The sequence below is a fragment of the Pelodiscus sinensis genome, chromosome 17 (assembly GCF_049634645.1).
Source record: "Pelodiscus sinensis isolate JC-2024 chromosome 17, ASM4963464v1, whole genome shotgun sequence".
Classification (NCBI taxonomy): domain Eukaryota; kingdom Metazoa; phylum Chordata; order Testudines; family Trionychidae; genus Pelodiscus; species Pelodiscus sinensis.
In genome coordinates this window covers 24,590,675-24,612,776 of record NC_134727.1, presented here as the reverse complement: position 1 = coordinate 24,612,776, position 22,102 = coordinate 24,590,675, and the positions used below count along the sequence as shown (strand labels likewise).

Genomic DNA, 22,102 nt, shown 5'->3' with positions numbered 1-22,102 from the left:
GGAGTGGATTGATACTAGTACATTGCTTGATGAATACTATTTTAAAAGTGTATGGAAGTATAAACCAACCCACCTAACAAAATGTTTAAATGTAACTGACCTTAGAAGTGGCAGTGCTCTCCTCTTATCACAACATAATCAGCTCTGAGAAGGCAAAAAGAACAAGGTAACATTATTCTGGTATGTGGATGGTTAGCTGAATATAATCCTAATCAGTTTTATAATTAACCTTCCAATCTGAGTGAAAGTATTCCAGCCTGACATTTTGTAAGTTAATTAACTTTCTATGAACGAGTGCTCCTTTCTTGGAAACAGCGAGATAGGAAAGTTAAACGATGGGGTGACATTTTACCACACTACTGATAACATGGCTCTAATTAAAAACAACTGACAAGAATAGAGATTCTCTCAGGTGTTATCCTAATAAAATTTTTAAAAATCCCAATTAGACATGTTCAGCAACAGGCAGCTCCATACATTCCAGATGTAATCAATAGTGCTCTAGTAAGGTCTTTAGGAGCACATTCCACAGATAGCTGGCTGTGATTGAAAAGCACCCTACTTATATGGATGCCTAGATTTCAGATTGCAGGGAGAAGGGCTTTACTTAGGGATTGAAAGGTAATCTGAGGGCACTATAACCACAATTACTTTTCCATTCCATTTCTCTAAGACTGGTATTAGTGTCTGCAGAGAAATGAAAGTCCAGAAGCATGTTAACAGCAAAGACAACTATAAGTCAGCTACTTTACACTGTAATTAATACTTCTACTGGTGTGGTCAGGTAGTTGAGTGCAAAAAAAAAGTATTCCTAGAGCATGATTTTTTAAAATTTTGTTTTTATTGTAATTTGAATGAAAAAAAAAGCCCTTAAACATTTGCCTTTAGTATTTGCAATTTAGACATCACAGTGCAAAGCCAGGGCAAAAAAAGTACAAAAGAGAAACAAATTGGGACAAACTAAGATTGTTTATTTTTTGTAAAATCACCTAATAGCATCTGTGGGGGAAAAGAAATAAGATTTTTAACATTCATTGATTTGTAATTACCTCAGGTATTACTAGTGAGTTTTCTATGTTGTTTTAAAAGGATTGAGCCAAGATCAGGCATGGGTTAAGTGAGCTGTACCGACACAACCCATATCTGAATTTGGCTCATTTGTTATAAACTAACCAAAAATACAAGTCTTTTACAGTACACAGTCAAGCACATATTATTTGCAACCACACATTAAATGTATTAAATTGCTTATTTTATTCACTGTTGATTTGTACAATAGTTGCCACAAACACAAGAACTACACTCTAAATAACTTATTATACAGTCCTATTCACAAAATGAAATGTAGCTGAAAATGTTTTTCAGAATCTGCCCAGCTCAGTGAAAACCTGATGTAATGAGAGCAGAGCAGATCTCATATGAGCTTCTTGAGGGTTCTGGCCCAGTAGCTATACACAGAACTTTGGCTGGATGCCTGTCTTCCCCAGCAGGTGAATCACTCTGAGGCTTAGGCAGGAGACAATCTCCTGACACCTTTTATAAAGCAGTAGTGCACACGCTCAGGTGGGAAATAGGAGCCTAGAATGAAACTGTAGTGCACATGTGTGACGTAGTGGAGGTACCTGGCTGGTTTCTATGCTGCTGTCTCTGGGGGTACCTGGCTGGTTTCTATGCTGCTGGCTCTGGGGTAACCCCCACTGGCTGCCGTGGGTACCACAACCCAGCAAAACAGGATGAATCACTATGCAAACCAGTATGGCCAGCCACCCCCCATGGAGAGGAACAAAGGAAGGTGGAATGCTGCCCTGGCTGGGGGGCAGGGCTGGAAGAGGGTGAGGGAGTTGGTGTCTGGGAGCATGGAGGAGACAGCCTAGGGAAAGGGACTGGAGTTTAGGGGCCCAGTCTCCCCCATCTCAAGGGGGCCTGAGGCATCCTAGCCCAGCTCTGTGACCAGATTACATCTGTGCTGTGCTGTATCATGGAGAGGCAATAAACTTCCTCTATTCCACCGGCTGGTGCAGTCTGTTCATGCCATTTTGGGGTGCAGGAGACGGGGAACCCCCAACGCGCCGTCACAACATGCCAAAAGGGAAAACCCTTGACACTGATTGGCTATGTCTACACTTGCGGCTTCTTGCGTGAGTAATATGCAAATGAGGCTAAGCGTGGACTATTGCTGAGCCTCATTTGCATACCTAATGAGCCACCATTTTTTCAGAAGAGGCTCTTGCGCAAGAAGGAGCGTCTACACTGCCCCTTCTTGCGCATGAAAAACCCTCTTGCGCAACGCCGTTCTTCCTCTCAAGTAATAGGTGTAACGGCATTGCACAAGAGGGTTTTTCTTGCTCAAGAAAAGGCAGTGTAGATGCTCCTTCTTGCGCAAGAGCCTCTTCTGAAAAAAATGGTGGCTCATTAGGTATGCAAATGAGGCTCAGCAATATTCCATGCTTAGCCTCATTTGCATATTACTCGCGCAAGAAGCCGCAAGTGTAGACATAGCCAATGAGTCTGGGTGCCCACTGGGTTGGGCAGAAGCTGAGTGGGGTTTGTGGATCACAATGGTGCCTAAAAACAGGAAGAAGGTGTCTAAATCCCCTTGTGCAAATATACATCTCACTCTAAATCTCACAGATCACACAAGAAGTTAAAGGGTGAGTGGGGATAGGAATTCAGCTATTTCTATCTCAGAGACCCTTGTTTAGAACACAATATGTTCACTTTTGTTACTAGTACACTACCACGGCTTAGCTCACCAGAGTGACCTATCATACCATGTCCAGCATTTACCAGAGCAGCTAAACATCAGATTTCAAATTAAAGAATTATTCATGAAGGATTCTTGTTTTCTGTTTCACCCAGGAACTCTGAACTTTATCCCCTACTTCCTTCTTCTCTTATTCTCCATTATCTCAGCTATGGTATTGTAAGAAACCCCATTTCAATTTTTTCCTATAGAAACCTTTTACTTACCAGCTCATTGAAAGATTATCATTGAGGTTTTTTAACCAGTTACTTTTTGGGGGGTTGGGATTGGGGGGCAGAATTATTATTGTGGTAAAAACATGTTTGAATGCCACAAGCTGCTTTAGGGTTGTAGTTATAGCCAACTAAAATAAGTATTATTGATCCATCATTTCCCCTTGTCCCTTCTGGAGAGAATAAACATGCTAATTAATTAGTACCTTTCATAATCACTAATGGTTTCCATGTGAAAATGGGTAAGTGGTGAGAGTGGTGTGCTAGTTTTCAAAGTGCCTACATGTGCAAAGATTCTAGCCTGAACTCAAATGGCCATTTGGATTCACTCTCCAGCTGTAGATCTCTCCGTTTGGTGTAAACAGAGAGATACTTCCTTCCCACTCACACCTGAAATATATTTAAGAGGCCAGGCTTAGTTATTTTTCTGTTTTAAGATACAACCTGTCATGGGATGAGGGTTTTTCTACTATGGCCTCCAGCAGCATGGCAATTCCCTGGAAAATCTTTATCTGTTTGTATTATTGTGTTCGCCTGCTTTCTTCTGTTGCTCTGTGTTCCCCCAGCTCTAGGGATGAGACAGTGTCTGAGAAGATGCCTGAGCTGTTGTTTGTTCCTGAGGATGAGCCTCCATTGTTGCTATTGCCGCCAGGTGTGAGAAAAGGTTATACCCTCCTGCCACCTCTTCTCAAGGTGCTGTCTGACCAGAAACCTCACAGTTGGGAAAGTGAGGTCCCAAGACTCCAGCCAAATTCCAGAGCCCTTAGGTATATGAAGAGGCTATATAAGATGTCTGCTACAAAAGAAGGAATCCCCAAAGCCAACAAAAGTCATCTCTATAACACTGTAAGACTCCTCGCTCCATGTGCTGAGTGTGAGCACCACCACAGGGACCAAATAAAAGGTAGGTGAGGAAAGATGTGTGTTTGGGGGAGATATAATTAAAATTCTCTTTCCTTTCCCCCCTTGTTCCTTCAATGGGGTGAAATAAAGAAACGTGTAATCTCTGCAGATCTGTATCTATTATACCTACTGGATGACTTTTCTCTTGCACTGGATAGGTCTTTTCATAATATGCCTTGCCTTAAAAGGAGTTTAGGTCTGGCTTTGCCATAACTTAGGTCTTTGAACCTACATAATTCTCACATCCAAACTGATGCTTACCCCTAAATACATTTTAGAACAATCCAGCATGGCCATTTTAAGATAAACTGATTTTTTTGTTTTGTACCTTTTGAGTCAAGCAAGGAAAAAGAAGTGACTGACATCTGCTAGCTAGATGCCTTATGTTCTTTTATTGCCATGTGTAAAATGCAGAATTTAAAGTCAGCAAACTCTGCCTCTGTAATCAGATCTTATTAATGATGTGTTAGGATCCAAATACAAGAGGACTTTTTCAAATCAGTCCACTGTTCTTCATCTACTTTCTACCAGAGAAGAACCAAACACTCTTTCCCCCCCACCCTATGAATATCCATATTTGTAATGCATGACTTCAAATAACTTAATGCTGCAGTCGAGAAGCTTCAAGCAGAGAATAATGGGGTGGGGTGAAAGATGTGGTCTGATCACAAGACTGGCAACCAGCAATCCCTGACTTCTAATCCTGCATGTATGGCTGTGGACATGTTACTTCAACTCTGACTCAGGATTTCTCCCTTTTTATTTATTTATTTATTTATTTTTTAAAGTCTGGCTACAGATGTGAACCTTCATCACATATTTTAAGGTGAAGTGCTCCAAAGTTAAGATTTTATAAAAGCAATAGGATTTATTGATTATGACCTGATGTATAAACTGCAGTCAAACTACTGTTTTAGGTGCATTGCTACAAAATCCCCTAAGTAGCATGATAATAAAATGCTTAAAAGCAAAAACTTATTAATGGGTGCATCTCCTAAGTTATCTTCTATATTATTGTAACTATTCAGATGGCTAAATTTGGAACTCACTCACCATCTCTCTGTGCAGCTCATTTCAAAAAAGCAAACAACTTAAGGGTTAGTGCATCTACACTAAATTCATAAAGCCCTCATTTAGAATATTCTCTGTAGTTAGTGGCCTTTTTCTCAAAAATAAGGATGAAGAATTAAGGAAGTTCAGAAGGCTAACAATTATTAGTAACATGGGGGAAATGCTCCAAATGAAAGAACTGGAATTCTTTACCTTAGAAAGCAGATAAGTAAAAGGGGAATGTGATAAATTAGTCAAAATAGCAAATGGTATGAAAAGATAATTCAGGAGTATCTGTTTTCCCTGTTTGTTGATATGGGGAGGCAATCAATGAAATGGGAAGATGGCAAATTCAAAGCTGAACACAAGAAATACTTTTATACATAATCTTATTTCTATAGGATCCTCTTCACCCACTATTTTTAATACCTATAGAAAGCCTGCAAAGATCTTTCTTTCTCTACAGCTACGACTATACTACAGGCTTCTTTCAGAAGAGATCTTTCAAAACAACTTCTTCCAAAAGAGAGCGTCCACTCTGCAACAGTGCATCGAAAAAGCGATCTGCTTTTTCAAGAGAGCGTCCTGACTAAATGTATGCTCTCTTGCATGTAAGCAGTGGATGGAATGGCCACCAGGGCACCTGTGCTTTTTCCTCTTTTTCTGAAAGAACTCCCTCTTCCCCGTCCACACACGCCTTTTTGTGAAAGAGCTCTTTTGTAAAAAGGCTTCTTCCTCATAGAATGAGGATTACCAATGCCAGAAAACCCCCTCTGTTTCTTCAATTTTCTTGTGGAAGAACTCAATTGTAGTGTGAATGTTCCTCAAGTTTTGTTGGAAAAACAGCCATTTTTCCAACAAAACTCTGTAGTATAGACATACCCTACCATTGCTACCATATTCAGTTTTGCATTTTTTCCTTCCTTAACATAACAAAAAAATGTTGCCTTTTTTTTTATGAAGTATCACTAGTTAACTAGTGTTGTCCCATCTATGGGACCAGGGTGTGGAGCCAACAGATGAATCCACCATTGTTTGCTCCTCCAAAATGTCAAAGGTATGTGTGTATAAAATTGTGTGTATATATACGACAGACTGGTGCATTTTCTTAGAGTAAGATTTTGGAACCTTTTCGACATTCTCTGCCAGACTACCAAATTTAAGTTGCATTGAATGTTGGTCTAAATTTCTTCCCTTTTTAATGACTTATTTCTGTTTGATTATGCACACTTGTCAAGTGCCACTGAAAATGGTTTAATCTCTACAGATACTTTGTTACAGATACTTTGTTTCCTTTCTCAGAAGACCTTCGCTCAGTGGATCTGCTTTTCAATCTGGATCGTGTTACTACGCTGGAGCATTTACTCAAGTCCGTCTTGCTCTACTCCTTTGACAGATCAGTTTTTAGTTTTTCTGCCAATACATGCACATGCCACTTAGCTGTTAAGGAAAATGATCCCTCTACTCAAGTGTGTCCCAATGTACCGCAGTCAATTACTTTTAATCTGCACTTTGAACTCAGACGCAAGTGGGTTGAGATTGATGTAACCCCTTTTCTTCAGCCTCTAATTGCCTCTAACAGGAGGAGTATCCATATGGCTGTGAATTTCACTTGTCTGAAAGATGATCAACACCAAAATTCTAAACAGGGAAATTCCTTTAGCATGGCACTGGTGCCTCCTTCACTTCTATTGTACCTAAATGACACCAGTGAGCAAGCTTATCGTAGGTGGAATTCCCTTAGACATATAAGGAAGACTCCAGTGTGGTCCAGATGGAGAAATAATCCACTTGCAGATTCCATGGAAGAAAAGGGATCAGAAAATATGCAGAATAAAAGGGCATCTCGCCACCGACGAGATGAAGATGTGAAAGAGAATCCATCTCCTCCAACCTATAACTTGAGTGAGTACTTCAAAAAGTTCCTGTTTCCCCAAAATGAATGTGAGCTTCACAACTTCCGACTAAGTTTTAGCCAACTCAAGTGGGATAAATGGATAATAGCACCACACAGATACAGCCCTCAATATTGCAAAGGTGACTGCCCAAGGGTGGTTGGGCATCGTTATGGCTCTCCTGTCCATACAATGGTACAGAACATCATATATGAGAAACTGGACTCCTCTGTTCCAAGGCCCTCTTGTGTTCCTGCTGAATATAACCCCTTGAGTGTCTTGACAATAGAGCCTGATGGGTCTATAGTCTACAAAGAATATGAAGATATGATAGCTACTAAATGTACTTGTAGGTAACATGTAAACACCACTTTATTGCTACATACTTCAGAATATTTTCCAATACTCTTAGTCAAGACTACAAATGGCTTACTTACAATTGTGACATTAACTTCTATTAAATAGATATGCTAACAATTTAGCATGGAGTCAGTGGCAAGTATCTGTATAATGGCATCACTTATTTTTGTAACCCCTCCTAACTAATTGGAAATGTGAAATTAGGAATTAAGGAAATACTAAAGTAAAATTTCCTTTCAATTATGGATTTTCTCCATATAAAATCTCTTACACTTCTATAAAGAGAAATCTATTGTATGCTTTATTGCTCTGGGTTAAAAATAAGGGGAATAAACAGCTGTCATGTAATGGCATTTGTGTGGTGGTTCTTTGGTATTGCTTGCATCCAAAAGGCACTTTATATTGATATTTTTGGTAAGTGGCTCGAGGCTTTAGAAAGAGACTTAGTATTTCTGACTTCTCAATCAATCAGTTTGCATACATGCTTTAATTATTCAAACCAGTTCCAATTCCATTATGACAAAATTGAAAGTTATCCAAAGTGGTGGTTTAAAAAAAAAGTGTTCTGCCAAACTGTTAGGGTTTTCTTAGGGGTTGGTGGTATGGTAAGTGAATATACTATTTATCTGGAGATCATCCTGATTTTGTATCAGGAATCCTAACTATATTTCTGGTCGATAACCAGTAAAAATGTGTTCAGACACTTTGGTGAATTGTCTTGACAGTTCCTAGGAAAAGTTACGCTCCTTATTGATGGGTTGTTTAAAACTGGCATTTAGTCATTTTTTTTAATGCTTCTATTCTGGCCAGTTATGAACAAGAAATAACTCTCGGACAAAGGATAAATGGACACAAATCAGACACTAGCAATGATAACACACACAAACCTAAAGAGGAGCATTTTAATCTATCTGATCACTCAAAGATGGATTTAAAAATAACAATGCTTCTACAAAGGACTTTTACTACCCAAATACAAAGAGAGACTGCATAAGTGGAGGTCATCTAAAAATCTGACACTGCTATTCTGGGCTTGAATAAAGACATTAACCAATTAATGTGCTACAAAACCAATTTCCCCTACCTTTGACATCCACATTTCTGCATCAAAACCTACGAATGGGACATATCCAGCCCTCTTAATTAGCTTCAGTAAAACAGGTCCTCCAATGGCAGGATTTCTATGCTGTGTGTATCTCTCTAGGATTCTGTTATTTCCACTCCAACTTATCTGATGAAATGGATCTTACGCAGAAAAACTCATGATCCTATATATTTTTGTTAGCCTCTAGGTTGCCACAGGACTACTTGTTTTTAAAGTTAGACTACAGGGCTACCTTTCTGAGGCTAAGAAATAACTGTTCAGTCTGAACTTTAGAAGTGAAATCATACTTGGCTATGTCTAGACTGGCATGATTTTGCGGAAATACTTTTAACAGAAAAGTTTTTCCGTTAAAAGTATTTGTGCAAAAATGCATCTAGACTGGCACGGAGTTATTGTTATAATGATAAAAGGGGTAAAAAATGAGGGTGATATCATGCTAGGAGTCTACTACAGGCCACCTAGCCAGGTGGAAGAGGTGGATGAGGCCTTTTTTTAAACAATTAACAAAACTATCCAAAGCCCAAGATTTGGTGGTGATGGGGGACTTCAAATATCCAGACATATGTTGGGAAACTAACACAGAAGGGCACAGGCTATCCAATGAGTTTCTGGACTGCATTGGAGACAACTTTCTGTTTCAGAAGGTTGAAAAAGCTACCAGAGGAGAAGCTGTTCTGGATTTGGTTTTAACGAATAGGGAGGAACTAGTTGAGAACTTGAAAGTGGAAGACAGTATAGGGGACAGTGATCATGAAATAATAGAGTTCATGATCTTAAGGAAAGGTAGAAGGGAGACCAGCACAATTGAGGTAATGGATTTCAGGAAGGCAGCTTTGATAAGCTCAGAGAACTTGTAGGTAAGGTCCCATGGGAAGCAAGACTGAAGGGAAAAACTTCCAACTCTCCTCAGTTGTATTTCAAAGGGATGTTGTTAAGGGCCCAAAAGCAAACAATTCCGCTGTGTAGGAAAGATAGAAAATATGGCAAAAGACCAGCTTGGCTTAACAAGGAGATCTTGCATGATCTCAAAATAAAAAAGGAGTCATATAAAAAATGGAAACTAGGACAAATAACAAAGGATGAATATAGGCAAGCAACACGGGAATGCAGGGGCGAGATTAGAAAGGCAAAGGCACAAAATGAGATCAAACTAGCTACAGGCATAAAGGGAAACAAGAAGACCTTTTATAAATACATTAAAAGCAAGAGGAAGACCAAGGACAGGGTAGGCCCACTGCTTAGTGAGGAGGGAGAAGCAGTAACAGGAAACTTGGAAATGGCAGAGATACTCAATGACTTCTTTGTTTCAGTCTTCACCGAGAAGTCTGGAGGTGTGCCTAAGGTAGTGAATACAAGCAGAGAGAGGGTAAGTTTAGAAGATAGGATACACAAAGAACAAGTTAAAAATCACTTAGGAAAGTTAGATGTCAGCAAGTCACCAGGTCCTGATGAAATGCATCCCAGGATACTCAAGGAGCTGATAGAGGAGGTATCTGAGCCTTTAGCTATGATTTTTGAAAAATCATGGCAGAAGGGGGAGATTCCAGAAGCCTGGAAAAGGGCAAATATTGTGCCCATCTATAAAAAGGGGAATAAGAACAACCCAGGAAACTACAGACCGGTCAGTTTAATGTCTGTCCCAGGGAAGATAATGGAGCAGGTAATTAAGGAAATCATATGCAAACACTTGGAAGGTAATAAAGTGATAGGAAATAGCCAGCATGGGTTTGTGAAGAACAAGTCATGCCAAACCAATCTGATAGCTTTCTTTGATAGGATAACAAGCCTTGTGGATAAGGGAGAAGCGGTGGATGTCATATACCTAGACTTTAGTAAGGCATTTGATACGGTCTCACATGATATTCTTATTGATAAACTAGGCAAATATAACTTAGATAGGGCCACGATAAGGTGGGTGCATAATTGGCTGGATAACCGTAGTCAGAGAGTTGTTGTTAACGATGCTAAATCCTGCTGGAAAGGGATAACAAGAGGAGTTCCGCAAGGGTCTATTTTGGGACCCGTACTGTTCAATATCTTCATCAATGATGTAGATATTGGGATAGAGAGTACGCTTATTAAGTTTGCAGATGATACCAAACTGGGTGGGGTTGCAACTTCTTTGGAGGATAGGGACATAATTCAAAATGACCTTAGCAAGTTAGAGAAATGGTCAGAGGTAAACAGGATGAGGTTTAATAAAGAGAAATGCAAAGTGCTCCACTTAGGAAGGAACAATCAGTTCCATACATACAAGATGGGAAGCGACTGTCTAGGAAGGAGCATGGCGGAAAGGGATCTAGGGGTCATAGTGGACCACAAGTTGAATATGAGTCAACAGTGTGATGCTGTTGCAAAAAAAGCAAATATGATTCTAGGTTGTATCAACAGGTGTGTTGTAAGCAAAACTCGTGAAGTCATTCTGCCGCTCTACTCTGCGCTCGTTAGGCCTCAGCTGGAGTACTGTGTCCAGTTCTGGGTGCCACATTTCAAGAAAGATGTGGAGAAATTGGAAAGGGTACAGAGAAGAGCGACAAGAATGATTAAAGGTTTAGAGAACATGACCTATGAAGCCAGGCTTCATGAACTGGGCTTGTTTAGTTTGGAAAAAAGAAGATTAAGGGGGGACATGATAGCGGTTTTCAAATATCTAAAAGGGTGTCACAAGGAGGAAGGAGAAAATTTGTTCCTCTTGGTTTCTGAGGACAGGACAAGGAGTAATGGGCTTAAAGTGCAGCAGGGGAGGTTTAGATTGGACATTAGGAAAAGATTCCTAACTGTCAGGGTGGTCAAATATTGGAATAAATTGCCAAGGGAGGTGGTGGAATCTCCCTCTCTGGAGATATTTAAGAACAGGTTAGATAGACATCTGTCAGGGATGGTGTAGACGGAGCTTGATCCTGCCTTGAGGTCGGGGGGCTGGACTCGATGACCTCTCGAGGTCCCTTCCAGTCCTATTATTCTATGATTCTATGATGCACTTTTGCGTAAAAGCAGAAGCCCGGAACCATTTTGCAGAGGGCAAAAGGGCACCAGCTCTTTCCAAGGGTGGGGGCTGGAGCTCCTTTTTGACATGTGCTTAAAGGGATCTCCCTGGACAGCCGTTTCTCTCCTGCTCCATGCTTTAGGACCTCTTGCAGGGACTGACTGCCCTAGCAGTTTTGGTGGTTGCCCTCTGCCTTTTGGACACCACTGCCTTTTGCCACCTAGTGCTTTTGCCTTTTTTTTTTTCTTTTGCCTTGTTTTGTCTGCCATGGAGCCGGGGTGGCCATGTGCCTGCTTTGGCCACTGCCGGCCATTTGAGTACCTGCAGCTGGTGCTCCAGGCTGGTGCCCTCCTGTTCCAGGACCAGGAGGCGCAGACTGTTTTGGACTCCCTCACCAGGGAGGCCATGGCGTCCCTGTGGCATCCCCACCCCAGGGTGGAGAGGCCACTGTGGAGACTGGACACCAGCACCGACTGGTGGGACTGGCTGGTCCTGGGGAAGTGGGGCGACTAGCAATGGCTCTGGAACTTCCACATGCGAAAGCGGATGTTCCTGGAGCTGTGTGCCTGGCTCGCCCCTGCGCTCCAGAGAGCCACCACCCGGCTGCGGGCACCCATCCCCGTCGAAGAGGGTCGCCATCGCACTTTGGAAGCTGGCCACCCCGGACAGCTACCGATCGGTGGCACACCAGTTCGGGGTGGGCAGATCCACCGTCGGTGTCATTGTTATGGAGGTAAGTCCTGTGTGGGGAGGGTGCTGCACTCCATGCCCAGGGGCAGCCAAGACTCCATGCTGGGTCACCCAGGGTTTTGGGCCATCCCTTCCTTGTACAGGCCCGCTGGTGGGGGGGCCCTGGTGTGTGTGTGTGTGTGTGTGTGTGTGTGTGTGTGAGGACAGAGGGAATCACGGGGGGGCGGGGGCCAAGGGAGAGCACACTGTCCCCTGCCTTATGTGATGTGTTCCCCTGTGTTTCTCTGCACCCTTCTGCAGGTCATCCACGCCATCAATGATGTCCTGCTCCCGAGAGTGATCCGCCTGTGGGACGTGGATGCTACGCTGGCCGGCTTCGCTGCCCTCGGGTTCCCCAATTGCAGGGGAGCCCTGGATGCAACCCACATCCCCTTCCGGGCCCCAGAGCATTGAGCAGCCCATTTCACAAACAGGAAGGGGTACTACTCGATTGTTCTCTAGGCCCTCGTGGACACCGGGGCCGCTTCCTGGACGCCTATGTGGGCTGGTCCGGCCGGGCACATCCTTTGCAACTCCGGACTGTTTCGCAGGCTGGAGGTGGGCACCTACTTCCTCCGGCGGGAGTTGACTGTCGGCTGTGTCTATGCCCATCTGCATCATCGGGGATGCGGCCTACCCCCTGCTGCCCTGGCTAATGTGGCCCTACATGGGGCAGCCGGACCAGAACCGGGCCCGGTTCAACAACCACCTCAACCGGGCCCAGAATCAAGTGGAGTGCGCCTTCAGCCTCTTAAAAGCCCGCTTCCGTTTGCTCAATCATCTCGAGATGGGTGAGCGGAATGCAACCGAGGTAGTGGCTGCGTGCTGTGTGCTCCACAATGTTGTGGAGCGGAGTGGGGAGGCCTTCCTCCCCACATGGATGGCAGCCGAGGCACAGACTTATGAACAGCCCCATACAGCTGCCATCCACCAGGCACACCAGGATGCAGTGCGCATCCAAGAGGCCCTGATGGGCATGTTCGCACAGGCCCCATAGTAGGGTTGCCTCAGTCTCCCCATACAACTCCTTCCTATTCTCTCCCCTCCCCTTACCTCCCAATTGTAAATTTACTGCATTGAACAAACCAACCTTGGTTATACTTGTTGGCTACGTCTACACTGGCCCCTTTTCCGGAAGGGGCATGTAAATTTCACTAGTCGTCGTAGGGAAATCCGCGGGGGATTTAAATATCCCCCGCGGCATTTAAATAAAAATGTCCGCCGCTTTTTTCCGGCTTTTAAAAAAGCCGGAAAAGAGCGTCTAGACTGGCCCCGATCCTCCGGAAAAAGTAGGAATAAGACCCTTTGAAGTAGGATTCCTTTGAAGATTCCTTTGAAGTAGGAATAAGACCCTCCGGAAAAGGGCACTTTTTCCGGAGGATCGGGGCCAGTCTAGACGCTCTTTTCCGGCTTTTTTAAAAGCCGGAAAAAAGCGGCGGACATTTTTATTTAAATGCCGCGGGGGATATTTAAATCCCCCGCGGATTTCCCTACGACGACTAGTGAAATTTACATGCCCCTTCCGGAAAAGGGGCCAGTGTAGACGTAGCCGTTGGGTATGAAGACTCCTACTAGTCTTATCTGTAAGGTCAGGTCAAGCAGAAGGCTTGCACCTACCAATTTAAATTGGGTCCAGAGTTAGGTTTAGTTAAATTAGCTATCGTCGTCATGACTGTTCGTCAGGCAGCGTCGGTTCGAAGCATATCGGCCGTCATTGTGCATGTTCGTCGGGTGCGTCAGACGTAGCTAGGGTTTTTCTTTTAGTTTAGGCTAGGTTTTAGGCCACCATCACCTGTTTGAACTGTCCCGAAGAACAGCAAGAGGATTCGTGGTTCGTGCGGAAGGCTCGAGTCAGTGCACCCGATTCCAGTCGTCTTCGAGGGATCTCCTGGCAGTCTGAGATCCGGAAGGACCAAAGGATTGAGGTCGCCAGCAACACTACAATCGTCCCTGCATCTAGACTATGTACACATTCTTTGTGTTCGTGTTTTAATCTTTCTTGCTTGTTTGTTATCTATGTTAATATAGTCTTGTGGTTTAAATTTTACTTAGTGTCAGTATTTATTTGTGCCACAAACCAATGACCAATTAAAGGAACGACCGGTGATAGATACGGTATTTAGTGTCCGCATTTTGTAATCTTCTTAAATTTAGTTGGCTAATTGGCATCTCAAATCAATTAAGTTACCTCGAGTAACACAAACAACACAGTTTTGTTTTCAAGAGAAAAACTTGTCTGTTTTTATTTACAAGGGGGAGGAGACCTTCAACAGGGAGGGGGAGGGGCTCATCCTGGGAGGTGCGGGCTCTAGCCTGAGTCCCTGGCACCCTGGCTGGTTCCAGCTGGCATCCACCCTTCCCCCTGGTCCTGCCGGATGTGTGTGAGCAGCACCAGGCTGCATGAGGTTGCATGTGCTGCTTCCTGCCTAATGCTACACAGTGTGCAGCTCACGTGGCCTGAGTGATATGCTCTCCCCCTCCCCCACTCCGGGTGCCTGGCTCCCCCCCTCGCCCTTGTGAGTGCAAAGTGGATCCTTCTCCAGCCTCCGAGAACGCATGGGAGATGTCGGGGCTGTTGGAGGGGGCCTGCTGGGTGGCAGTGCTGGCCTCATCCTCTGACTCTCTGCTGTCTCCTTCCCCCGCCTCAGTGGTCCTGGTGACGGGGGTGCATGCTGCTGTTGATGGGGACCTCCGGGGCTGGCTGGCCCAGGATGGCGTGGAACCAGTCGTAGTGGGGGCAGGTGTCTGCTCCTGCCCTCGCTGGCCCACACGTAGCCCAGGCACAGCTCCTTGACTTTAGTCCAGGCTGGATGGCCCTGCTGGGCGAGCGCCTGGGCCACACGGGTGAAGATGTCTGCATTCTGGTGCCAGGAGCAGGTGTTATGGAGGGCCTCCTCCTCCTGCCAGAGGTCCAGGCTGAAATACTATGCTGCTCCCGTTCGGGCAAAAGTCCCTTTTGCGCAAAACTTTTTGCACAAAAGGGCCAGTGTAGACAGCTGAGATTTGTTTTGTGTAAAAAAGCCTCGATCACGAAAATGGCGATCGGGGCTTTTTTGTGCGAAAGCACGTCAAGATTGGCCACGGATGCTTTTCAGCAGAAAGTGTTTTTGCGGAAAAGCATCCGCGCTAATCTAGATGCTCTTTTCCGAAAATGCTTATAACGGAAAAGTTTTCCGTTAAAAGCATTTCCGGAAAATCATGCCAGTCTAGACATAGCTGTCTTGTTTAATTTAAGATAGGTAAAACCACAAGTTTACTTCTGCATAGTAAAGTTCCAAAGCTGAATTAAGTCAATGTTTACAACTGAATTTTGAAAGAACAAGCATAACATTTCAGAGAACCCCCCAGCATTAGTGTAGCCATGTGGCTGGGGATTCCATCCCTAACTGCAGCCGGGTTTCCTGCAGCCAGGTGGCTCTGACCAGGAACCCTGAGAAACCCTTGGTGGCAGCAAGGCTGGTGGCTGGAATCCCCAATGGCAGCAGGGCAGCCCTGGCAATAGAGCAGGGTGTCTGGGCAGCCCAGGCTAGGGAATTCCTGCTAGCAGCAGGGCTAGCCACACAGGGTGGCCCCAGCTGGGAACCCCGGAGACTACCTTGCAGCAGCAGGACCAGCAGCTGCCAAGCGGTCTCTGCTGGGAACCCAATGACACCCAGGAGCAGTGGGCAGGCACCGAGGTGGGAAGCTGTGGTGAGCTGGCTTAATAGGGCCAGTGGCAGGACAGTGAGTCCTAGAAGAAGAACCTGGGAGTGGGGCAGCCAGCAGAGGAGCACTGACCTTTCCCTGGTCTGGCAAACTCTCTGGTCCAGGACAGCCGAGGTCTTGAGATTGCTGGACCAGGAAGGACCAAGCTGTAGTATATTTTGGGCTGGGAATTATGTAGCTTCAACCAGTGGTGAAAGTAACTTAAAATTTGTTGCAGGTACTGTCCTATTGCAACCTGGGTCTCTGAAAGCTCTTTAAATAGCTCCCTGCTGGCTTTTGCTGGAGCTCAGCCAGCTTTTGCCAGAGCTGCGCACTAGGGCTCACCCTCTTTCCTTCACCTCTGGTTCCAACTAGAAAGCAGAAGAGGTGAACATGTGATTTTTTTTTTAAATGAACTAGTGTTGCTCAGGTCCTTAACGCCAATACGTTTAGTTTTTCTTCATTTAAATCATTGTGCTGAAGTGAGGCTGGGCATGATGGGTTCAGCATGCAACCTGTCTCAGGGAGAAAGAGGACAAACCCAGTCCCCTCTCATCACAGCAGCTTGGGGCAAGATGAGAAACATCTGAAGAATTTGACTCCATTGTAATGAGTTAAAGATCCTTACTTTACCTCTTTCACTACAACTAACACTCCATATAAGTCAGTCTTGTAATAGCCCAGTGATAAACTACAGTGTTTTTACATAAAGCTTGACACAGCTGATCAGGCAATAGCTAACCCGCCTGCCATGGTGGACAATCTGATGTTTCGTGGGGAGACTTAAATCTTCATAATACAACTAGCAAAGATCTTGATACTATAAGCCAGGGTTTCTGAATCTATGGGTCGGGACCCAAATATGGGTCACCATTACATTTCAAAAGGGTCGCCAAGTGTCTCCCCAGGTGGCTCTACCCTTCCTTCTCCCCTTGTTTTTGAATTGCCTTGGTTACCAAGTCTTCCTGAATTGTCAAAATGGGTCCCCATCTGGAAAAGGTTAGGAACTGCTGCTATATACACTTATTTGTGTGAAGGCATTGGGCTAAGTTGAGGAAATAAAAGATGATAGTAGAAGGTCCTAATTGTGCCACAGGTTAGCTGCAAGCCTGAAGAATTCCAGCCTGATCCTTGCAACTGTGCAGGTTACAGTGAGAGGCAGAAAAGCTGAACGACCTGAGATTTTTCTAGCTGGAATTTACTTTATATGTAGAAAAAAAATAACTATAAAATGTAACCCTAACCTAGACTTTAACTGTTAAAGAATCTGTATGCCAATATACCAATGAATTCTACTTACTGCCACCTGCTAGGGCTACACAGGGGTTTGTCAATGTGCTTTGCACACGGTTTCAACCTAGTATGAATTTTTTACTGTAAACTTTCACCTCTAGCCAGCATGACCCTTTAGCAGCAGTACAATATGCAGTCATACAAGAGAACAAGGATAAGTAGCACACGTGTTTATTTTCACTCCCCTGCTCAACAGACTCGTTCTTGCATCATTGGTGCCAGTGCCAGTGCCAGCAACCATCTTTCTGGATGAATCATGTGGTGTTGACAGGCTTCTTAGTGAAGCTGATGCAGGACTTTGAGGGAGCAAGGAGGTGCTTGGAAGAGGCTGTGTAGATGAAAGAAGCTGCACACTTTTCTACTTCAGGGAGAAATTCAGGAAACTCCCACAAAACAAGCAAAACGGGGCTGAAGGACCAAGACCTGTCTCAAATGCAAGGCCAGGTGCTGGAGCTACCAGGTTCATTAGCCTATTGGCTATAGCAGCAGCTGCTGCTCCTGCACTCCCTATGCCTGAATTAGTATGTATGACCTGTCTGGAGCAGAAGAGGGACCTAGTACCTTGACCTCAGAGTGATGCTAAAGTCCCCAGCATGGCCACACCACACATCCCCAGCTGCTCTCTGCAAGGAAGGCACATAACTAGCCCGCTGAGATGTGTGTGGGGGGGGGATAGTGGAGGGGGAACTGATGGACCCTGGAGGGGCAGAGGGACTCTGGAGACCCTGCAGCGTAGGCTGGAGCAGAAGGGCCTGGAGACCCAGGGGACAGGGGGAGGCAGAGACCACAGAGACCCTGTGCAGCCAATGGGGGAGCTCTCGCGTAGGGCTCCCGCCCTCTCCCTGAGCCTGCAGGGGGCGCTGCCGCTTTCCCTGGCTCCCCGCCCTCGCTCGGGAGGCGGGGCGTGGCTGGCGAGGTGAACCCGGCCGGCGCCCCGGAAGCGGAAGGGAAGCGCTGACAGGGCCGCCAGCCCGCGGAGACCTGACCTCTGGGAGTCCGAGGGTGAGAGGCGCCGGGCGCGGGATTCGCTGCCGGGCCTCGGGGGCGGGAATCTCCCTCGCGGGGGGAGCGGCCGAGGGACCCCGCGTGGCTCGCTCCCAGCCCGTGTCAGTCGGGCCGCGGCCCCGCAGGCGCTCGCGCTCTCTGGGGCGGGGGGGCCGACCCCGCGTGCTGCCTCCGCGTCCCTCCTCTGGCCGCGGGGCTCGGGTGCGAGCGGCGGTTCCGCTTCCAGTCCCGCCACTGGGTGAGCGAGCGGCATTAACCCAGGGCCACGGGCAGCTCGGCGGGGACGTGGTTACCCTCGGAGGTGCCTCCTGGAAGGGGGGGCTGGGTCGCACTGCCCGGGGCGATTGCCCATTTCCTGTACTCAGTAACCCCACTCCTAAGCCCTCCACGAGCTCAAGCCTTTAATACGGGGCTGCTCAACCTTGGAAGGCCCGGGGGCCACAATGATACTCACAGCACATCCATCGGGCCACAACTTCAGTGTGTGGCGTGCACATGCAAATATAGACCAATAGGTTCTTTCGCATTAATGGAAAGTTCTTCCCACAATGCGCTGGTGCTTCCAGCACCTCCTCCCTGGGAGCTAGAAACACCAACCCCCTGTACCCGTCTGTTCTAGCCAGCCTGTCTGCTTGCATCTTTCAGTGTTCCCCTCCGCCTGGGAGACGCCTCGCTGTTGTGGAGCGTGTTCCCTATGGAGGCCATGTTCAAAGGATCCCACCCGCAGGCTGCGTGTTGAGCCCCCTGTAAACCCAAACTGCACCACGGGCCACAAACCAATGGGCTGCGGGCCACATGTGGCCCATAGGCCACGTGTTGAGTAGCCTTGCTTTACTACATGATCTGTTGTGCTGTATTTATAAAACCTGGTTGCTAGGAATCTTCCCACTATTCTGTACCCAGAAACGCATCCTGTAAACTCAACAGTTTTTGATAGAGGCTGATAAGTGCAGCATATTTTTATGTAAATGCTTTAACAGATTATAATAAGCTTAGGCTCTAATATTTTGTATTCAATTCAGGTGTTATTTAAACAGGCTTATTTTTTTAAAGAGAAAAACAACTTACATACATTCTTTTGCAGTTCAAGCTATTAAAATGGGTATCCACTTTGGAAACTTGGAGAGAGTGAGGCATGTGATCACTTACAGCTTGTCTCCATTCGAGCAGAGGGCATTCCCTAACTACTTCTCTAAAGGAATTCCCAATATGTGGCGGCGAGTTCACTCACGGATCTACAGGGTAGCACCTCGTAAGTTCTAATTCCTTTGAATTATTTAAACTGGTACCTCCTGAACTGGCTTGTATACCACAAGTACTGAATCCATTAGCACCTGAGGTAAATTAAAGATGTTGATTGGTGTTCAAGGATGTTTACAAAAAACCTTATTTTAACATGTAACTGCTGTATCTTTCAGCAGTTACATATTTACACCTGGGAAGCAGCCTCCTCCACATTCTGTGCAAGGCAGCACAGGGGTGGAGGCTGCATTTAACAATGCAGGCTAACTATGTACATGGTTACATGTTCACATCCCTAGTGTTTCTGTATCTGTTTTAAAAGCTTATAAAATAACCATTCCCTGCCCAAAAGTATGGAATTTCATATTAAAACTTTAGAAGCAGCTTTTAAATGTAGGGAGTAAAACCATCATCAAAACTACAAAATGTATGAGAATTCATGGGGCAGGTGTGCTACATAGAGAGATGAAAATGTTCTAGATATGGGAGTAGCAGCTGTCATGGGTGGATATAAGTGCAGAGGAACGGACTGAGGAAGAGATCTTTACACACCATAGGCAGTGGTCACCAACCAGTAGATCAGAATCTATTGGTACATCTTGGAGCTTCTGATGGGTGACCCTGACTGGTTTGGCCAAGAGGCTATCAAGTGCTGGCAGTTTGGCTGTCCCCTCCCGCCACTGCTGTGTATCTCCTGTCCTTTGCCTTGGAGCTGCCCCTACTCCCTGGGAACCTCCTACTTTCTGTGCAGGAAGGGAGGGGAGGGGGTGCTGATGTCAGGGTGCCCCCTCTTCCACTCTGTGTCCTAGCTCCACACAGGGGAGGTGGGGGGGGAGGCACAACAGGACTTGAAAGTTTGCTGGCTGCTTTTGAGAGTGGTTCAGGGCCAGGACAGGTAGCCCCATTGTACCACCATATAGGAGCCACCTGAGGTAAGCAGTGTCCAGCTTGAGCCAGCTCCAAATCCCCTCCTGAACCCCAGTTCCCTGGACCCAAACACCTTTATGGAGACTGTACCCTGAACCTCCTCCTGCACCCCATCTCCCTGCCTCAAGCTCAGCTCAGAGCCCCTCTCACACTACAAATCCCTTAGCCCAAGACCAGAGCCTGTGCCCCAATCCTCTGCCCCCCAGCGTGGTGAAAAGGAGGGAGGATGGAGTGAGCAGGGGCAGAGCTTCAGAAGGGGCACAAAGGAGGCAGGACAAGAGTTTTTGGGTTTGAGGTAAATCCTGGATTGCGCTTAAATTCAAAAAGTGATCTTGCATTAAAAAAGGTTGGAGACCTCTGCCTCCTGGCCATTCATAATACACATAATTGCCTGCAAATCAAGGTTCCCATAATAAAATAATGGCAGAATGCAAATACTCATCAGGATGATTTTTAGCCCCTTAACTCTTACTGTGTTGGCAAGGACTCAGACCTAAAGAGAATCAGCTTAAAACATATCTACACTGTATCACTACCAGAATCTAGCCCAGTACTGTAATCAATACAGCATAATGCAAGAGATTTTCATGTTGTAACTACTGTAATGTAACCTGTAAATATTCACTGCTTTTGTTTTTTTGTTAAGCTTTTGTGTTGGCCTATGTTGTTTACACCTGGGGCAATGAAGAATTTGAGCGACTGAAAAGGAAGAACCCTGCTGACTTTGCAAATGACGAGTAATACTGCTTATATGGAGAGCTCAGTGTATTAATGTCAGTTTCCTTCTTTGTTTCTAAACTTGCTCACAAACACACACACAAGGATATTTATAGCAGGCTGTGAAAGCTTGTTAAATAAACTTCAGTTTCCACCTTGCTCTGTCATGTGGAATTTTTTTTTACTGCTTTAGATCAGCCTATTGGCCTCATCTCACTCAATGGATAGAGCTGAGGCTTCCGGAGAGATTTAAATTCTGCAGAATTTAAATTTTAATTTTAAGAGCCTCTAGTCTTTATAAAGATGTTCCAGACACACTGAATGTAACTGATGTGGTGTTGTCTTCAGGTGGACAACACGAAACAGTAAACTCAAAGATGAGCTCCAAACACCCTATATTTTTTGTGTGACACAGTTGACTTTAATGGGATTGAAGTCTTATATATATGTATCATTTTCTAAAGGAGAGGCATGAAAAGAAACAGCCAAAATTGGTGGTGGTAAAACAGTATTTCCCACTAAGTAGAACTTAATGAAACTTTGAATAGACTGTATGATTGAATTATTACAAAGAACCACCTTCTACCTCTCCTCTATTTGCAAACCTATTGCCAGTAGCAGAGAGAGCTGGTGTAGCTCATGGACAGTTCGCAGTCCTAAATCTGTAGCCCTGTCAGTGGACCATATTCAAGATGGAATTTAACCCTATTGGAGAGGTCCTCAAAGTGTGGAGTGTACCCCACCAGGAGTGGATGGAGGATTGTCCAAAGGGGTGTGGTGGCCAGCCTCTCCCTATCCCTAGTTCTGCTCCAGTCTTACCTACAGCCATAGTTTAGCTCCTAGCCCCAGCAGCACTCTGTTCCCAGTTGTGTGATAGCCAGTAGCCATACCTCCGTTCCCAACCTAGGGCTAACAGCAGGGGCAAAGTCAGGAATGAAACAGCACCTGACTCCAGACTCAGCTGCCAGCCCTGTATGCAGTCCAGCCACAGAACCTGCCTTGGCCTCTTTACCAGTTTCCATGTTTCCCTCTTCCCCTAAGCTGTGACTCTGCTCCTAAAGGGCATGGATGGGTAAGGAGACTGATGCCCTATTCCAGGGGTGGTCAATCGGCGGCTCGCGAGCTGCATGCGGCTCTCAAAGTACACCCTGATATTCATGAAGCCACCCCTGTGCCCCTACAAAGGGCCCCAGCCCCTGGGTTCACTGGGTACAGGGGAGCTGTCTGGCA

The 22,102-nt window shown here is 45.6% G+C and overlaps 3 protein-coding genes across 4 annotated transcripts in view; 2 read left to right on the top strand and 1 right to left on the bottom strand.

Annotated features, from left to right (window-relative positions):
* Window positions 1-221, bottom strand: part of SHROOM1 (shroom family member 1) — an 82,284-nt gene extending 82,063 nt beyond the window's left edge. The window contains exon 1 of the mRNA XM_075900336.1: window positions 101-221. The gene's annotated coding sequence lies outside the window, so the exon portion shown is untranslated. The remainder of the gene's footprint in view (window positions 1-100) is intronic.
* Window positions 222-3,408: 3,187 nt separating this feature from the next.
* On the top strand, window positions 3,409-7,537 carry GDF9 (growth differentiation factor 9). Its single transcript, XM_006128565.4, has 2 exons — window positions 3,409-3,880; window positions 6,232-7,537. The coding sequence occupies exons 1-2, from the start codon at window positions 3,448-3,450 to the stop codon at window positions 7,179-7,181; spliced, it is 1,383 nt and encodes a 460-aa protein (XP_006128627.3). The 5' UTR covers window positions 3,409-3,447; the 3' UTR covers window positions 7,182-7,537.
* Window positions 7,538-17,852: 10,315 nt separating this feature from the next.
* On the top strand, window positions 17,853-21,031 carry UQCRQ (ubiquinol-cytochrome c reductase complex III subunit VII). 2 transcript variants are annotated; one of them, XM_075900330.1, is made up of 3 exons: window positions 17,853-17,983; window positions 19,071-19,238; window positions 20,802-21,031. In XM_075900330.1, exons 2-3 carry the CDS (start codon window positions 19,085-19,087, stop codon window positions 20,894-20,896), a joined length of 249 nt encoding a protein of 82 aa, XP_075756445.1. In that variant the 5' UTR covers window positions 17,853-17,983; window positions 19,071-19,084; the 3' UTR covers window positions 20,897-21,031. The 2 variants fall into 2 exon arrangements, with proteins under 2 accessions (XP_075756445.1, XP_075756446.1); XM_075900331.1 differs by lacking the exon at window positions 17,853-17,983 and adding an exon at window positions 18,070-18,224.
* Window positions 21,032-22,102: the final 1,071 nt, after the last annotated feature.

Excerpts from the sequence above, each read along its gene's own strand:
- GDF9 (XM_006128565.4), top strand. The coding sequence starts at position 3,448 with ATGGCCTCCAGCAGCATGGCAATTCCCTGGAAAATCTTTATCTGTTTG. Across the intron at positions 3,881-6,231 it reads CCACAGGGACCAAATAAAAG|AAGACCTTCGCTCAGTGGAT; the intron begins GTAGGTGAGGAA and ends TTCCTTTCTCAG.
- UQCRQ (XM_075900330.1), top strand. The coding sequence starts at position 19,085 with ATGGGTATCCACTTTGGAAACTTGGAGAGAGTGAGGCATGTGATCACT. Across the intron at positions 19,239-20,801 it reads GATCTACAGGGTAGCACCTC|CTTTTGTGTTGGCCTATGTT; the intron begins GTAAGTTCTAAT and ends TTTTTTGTTAAG.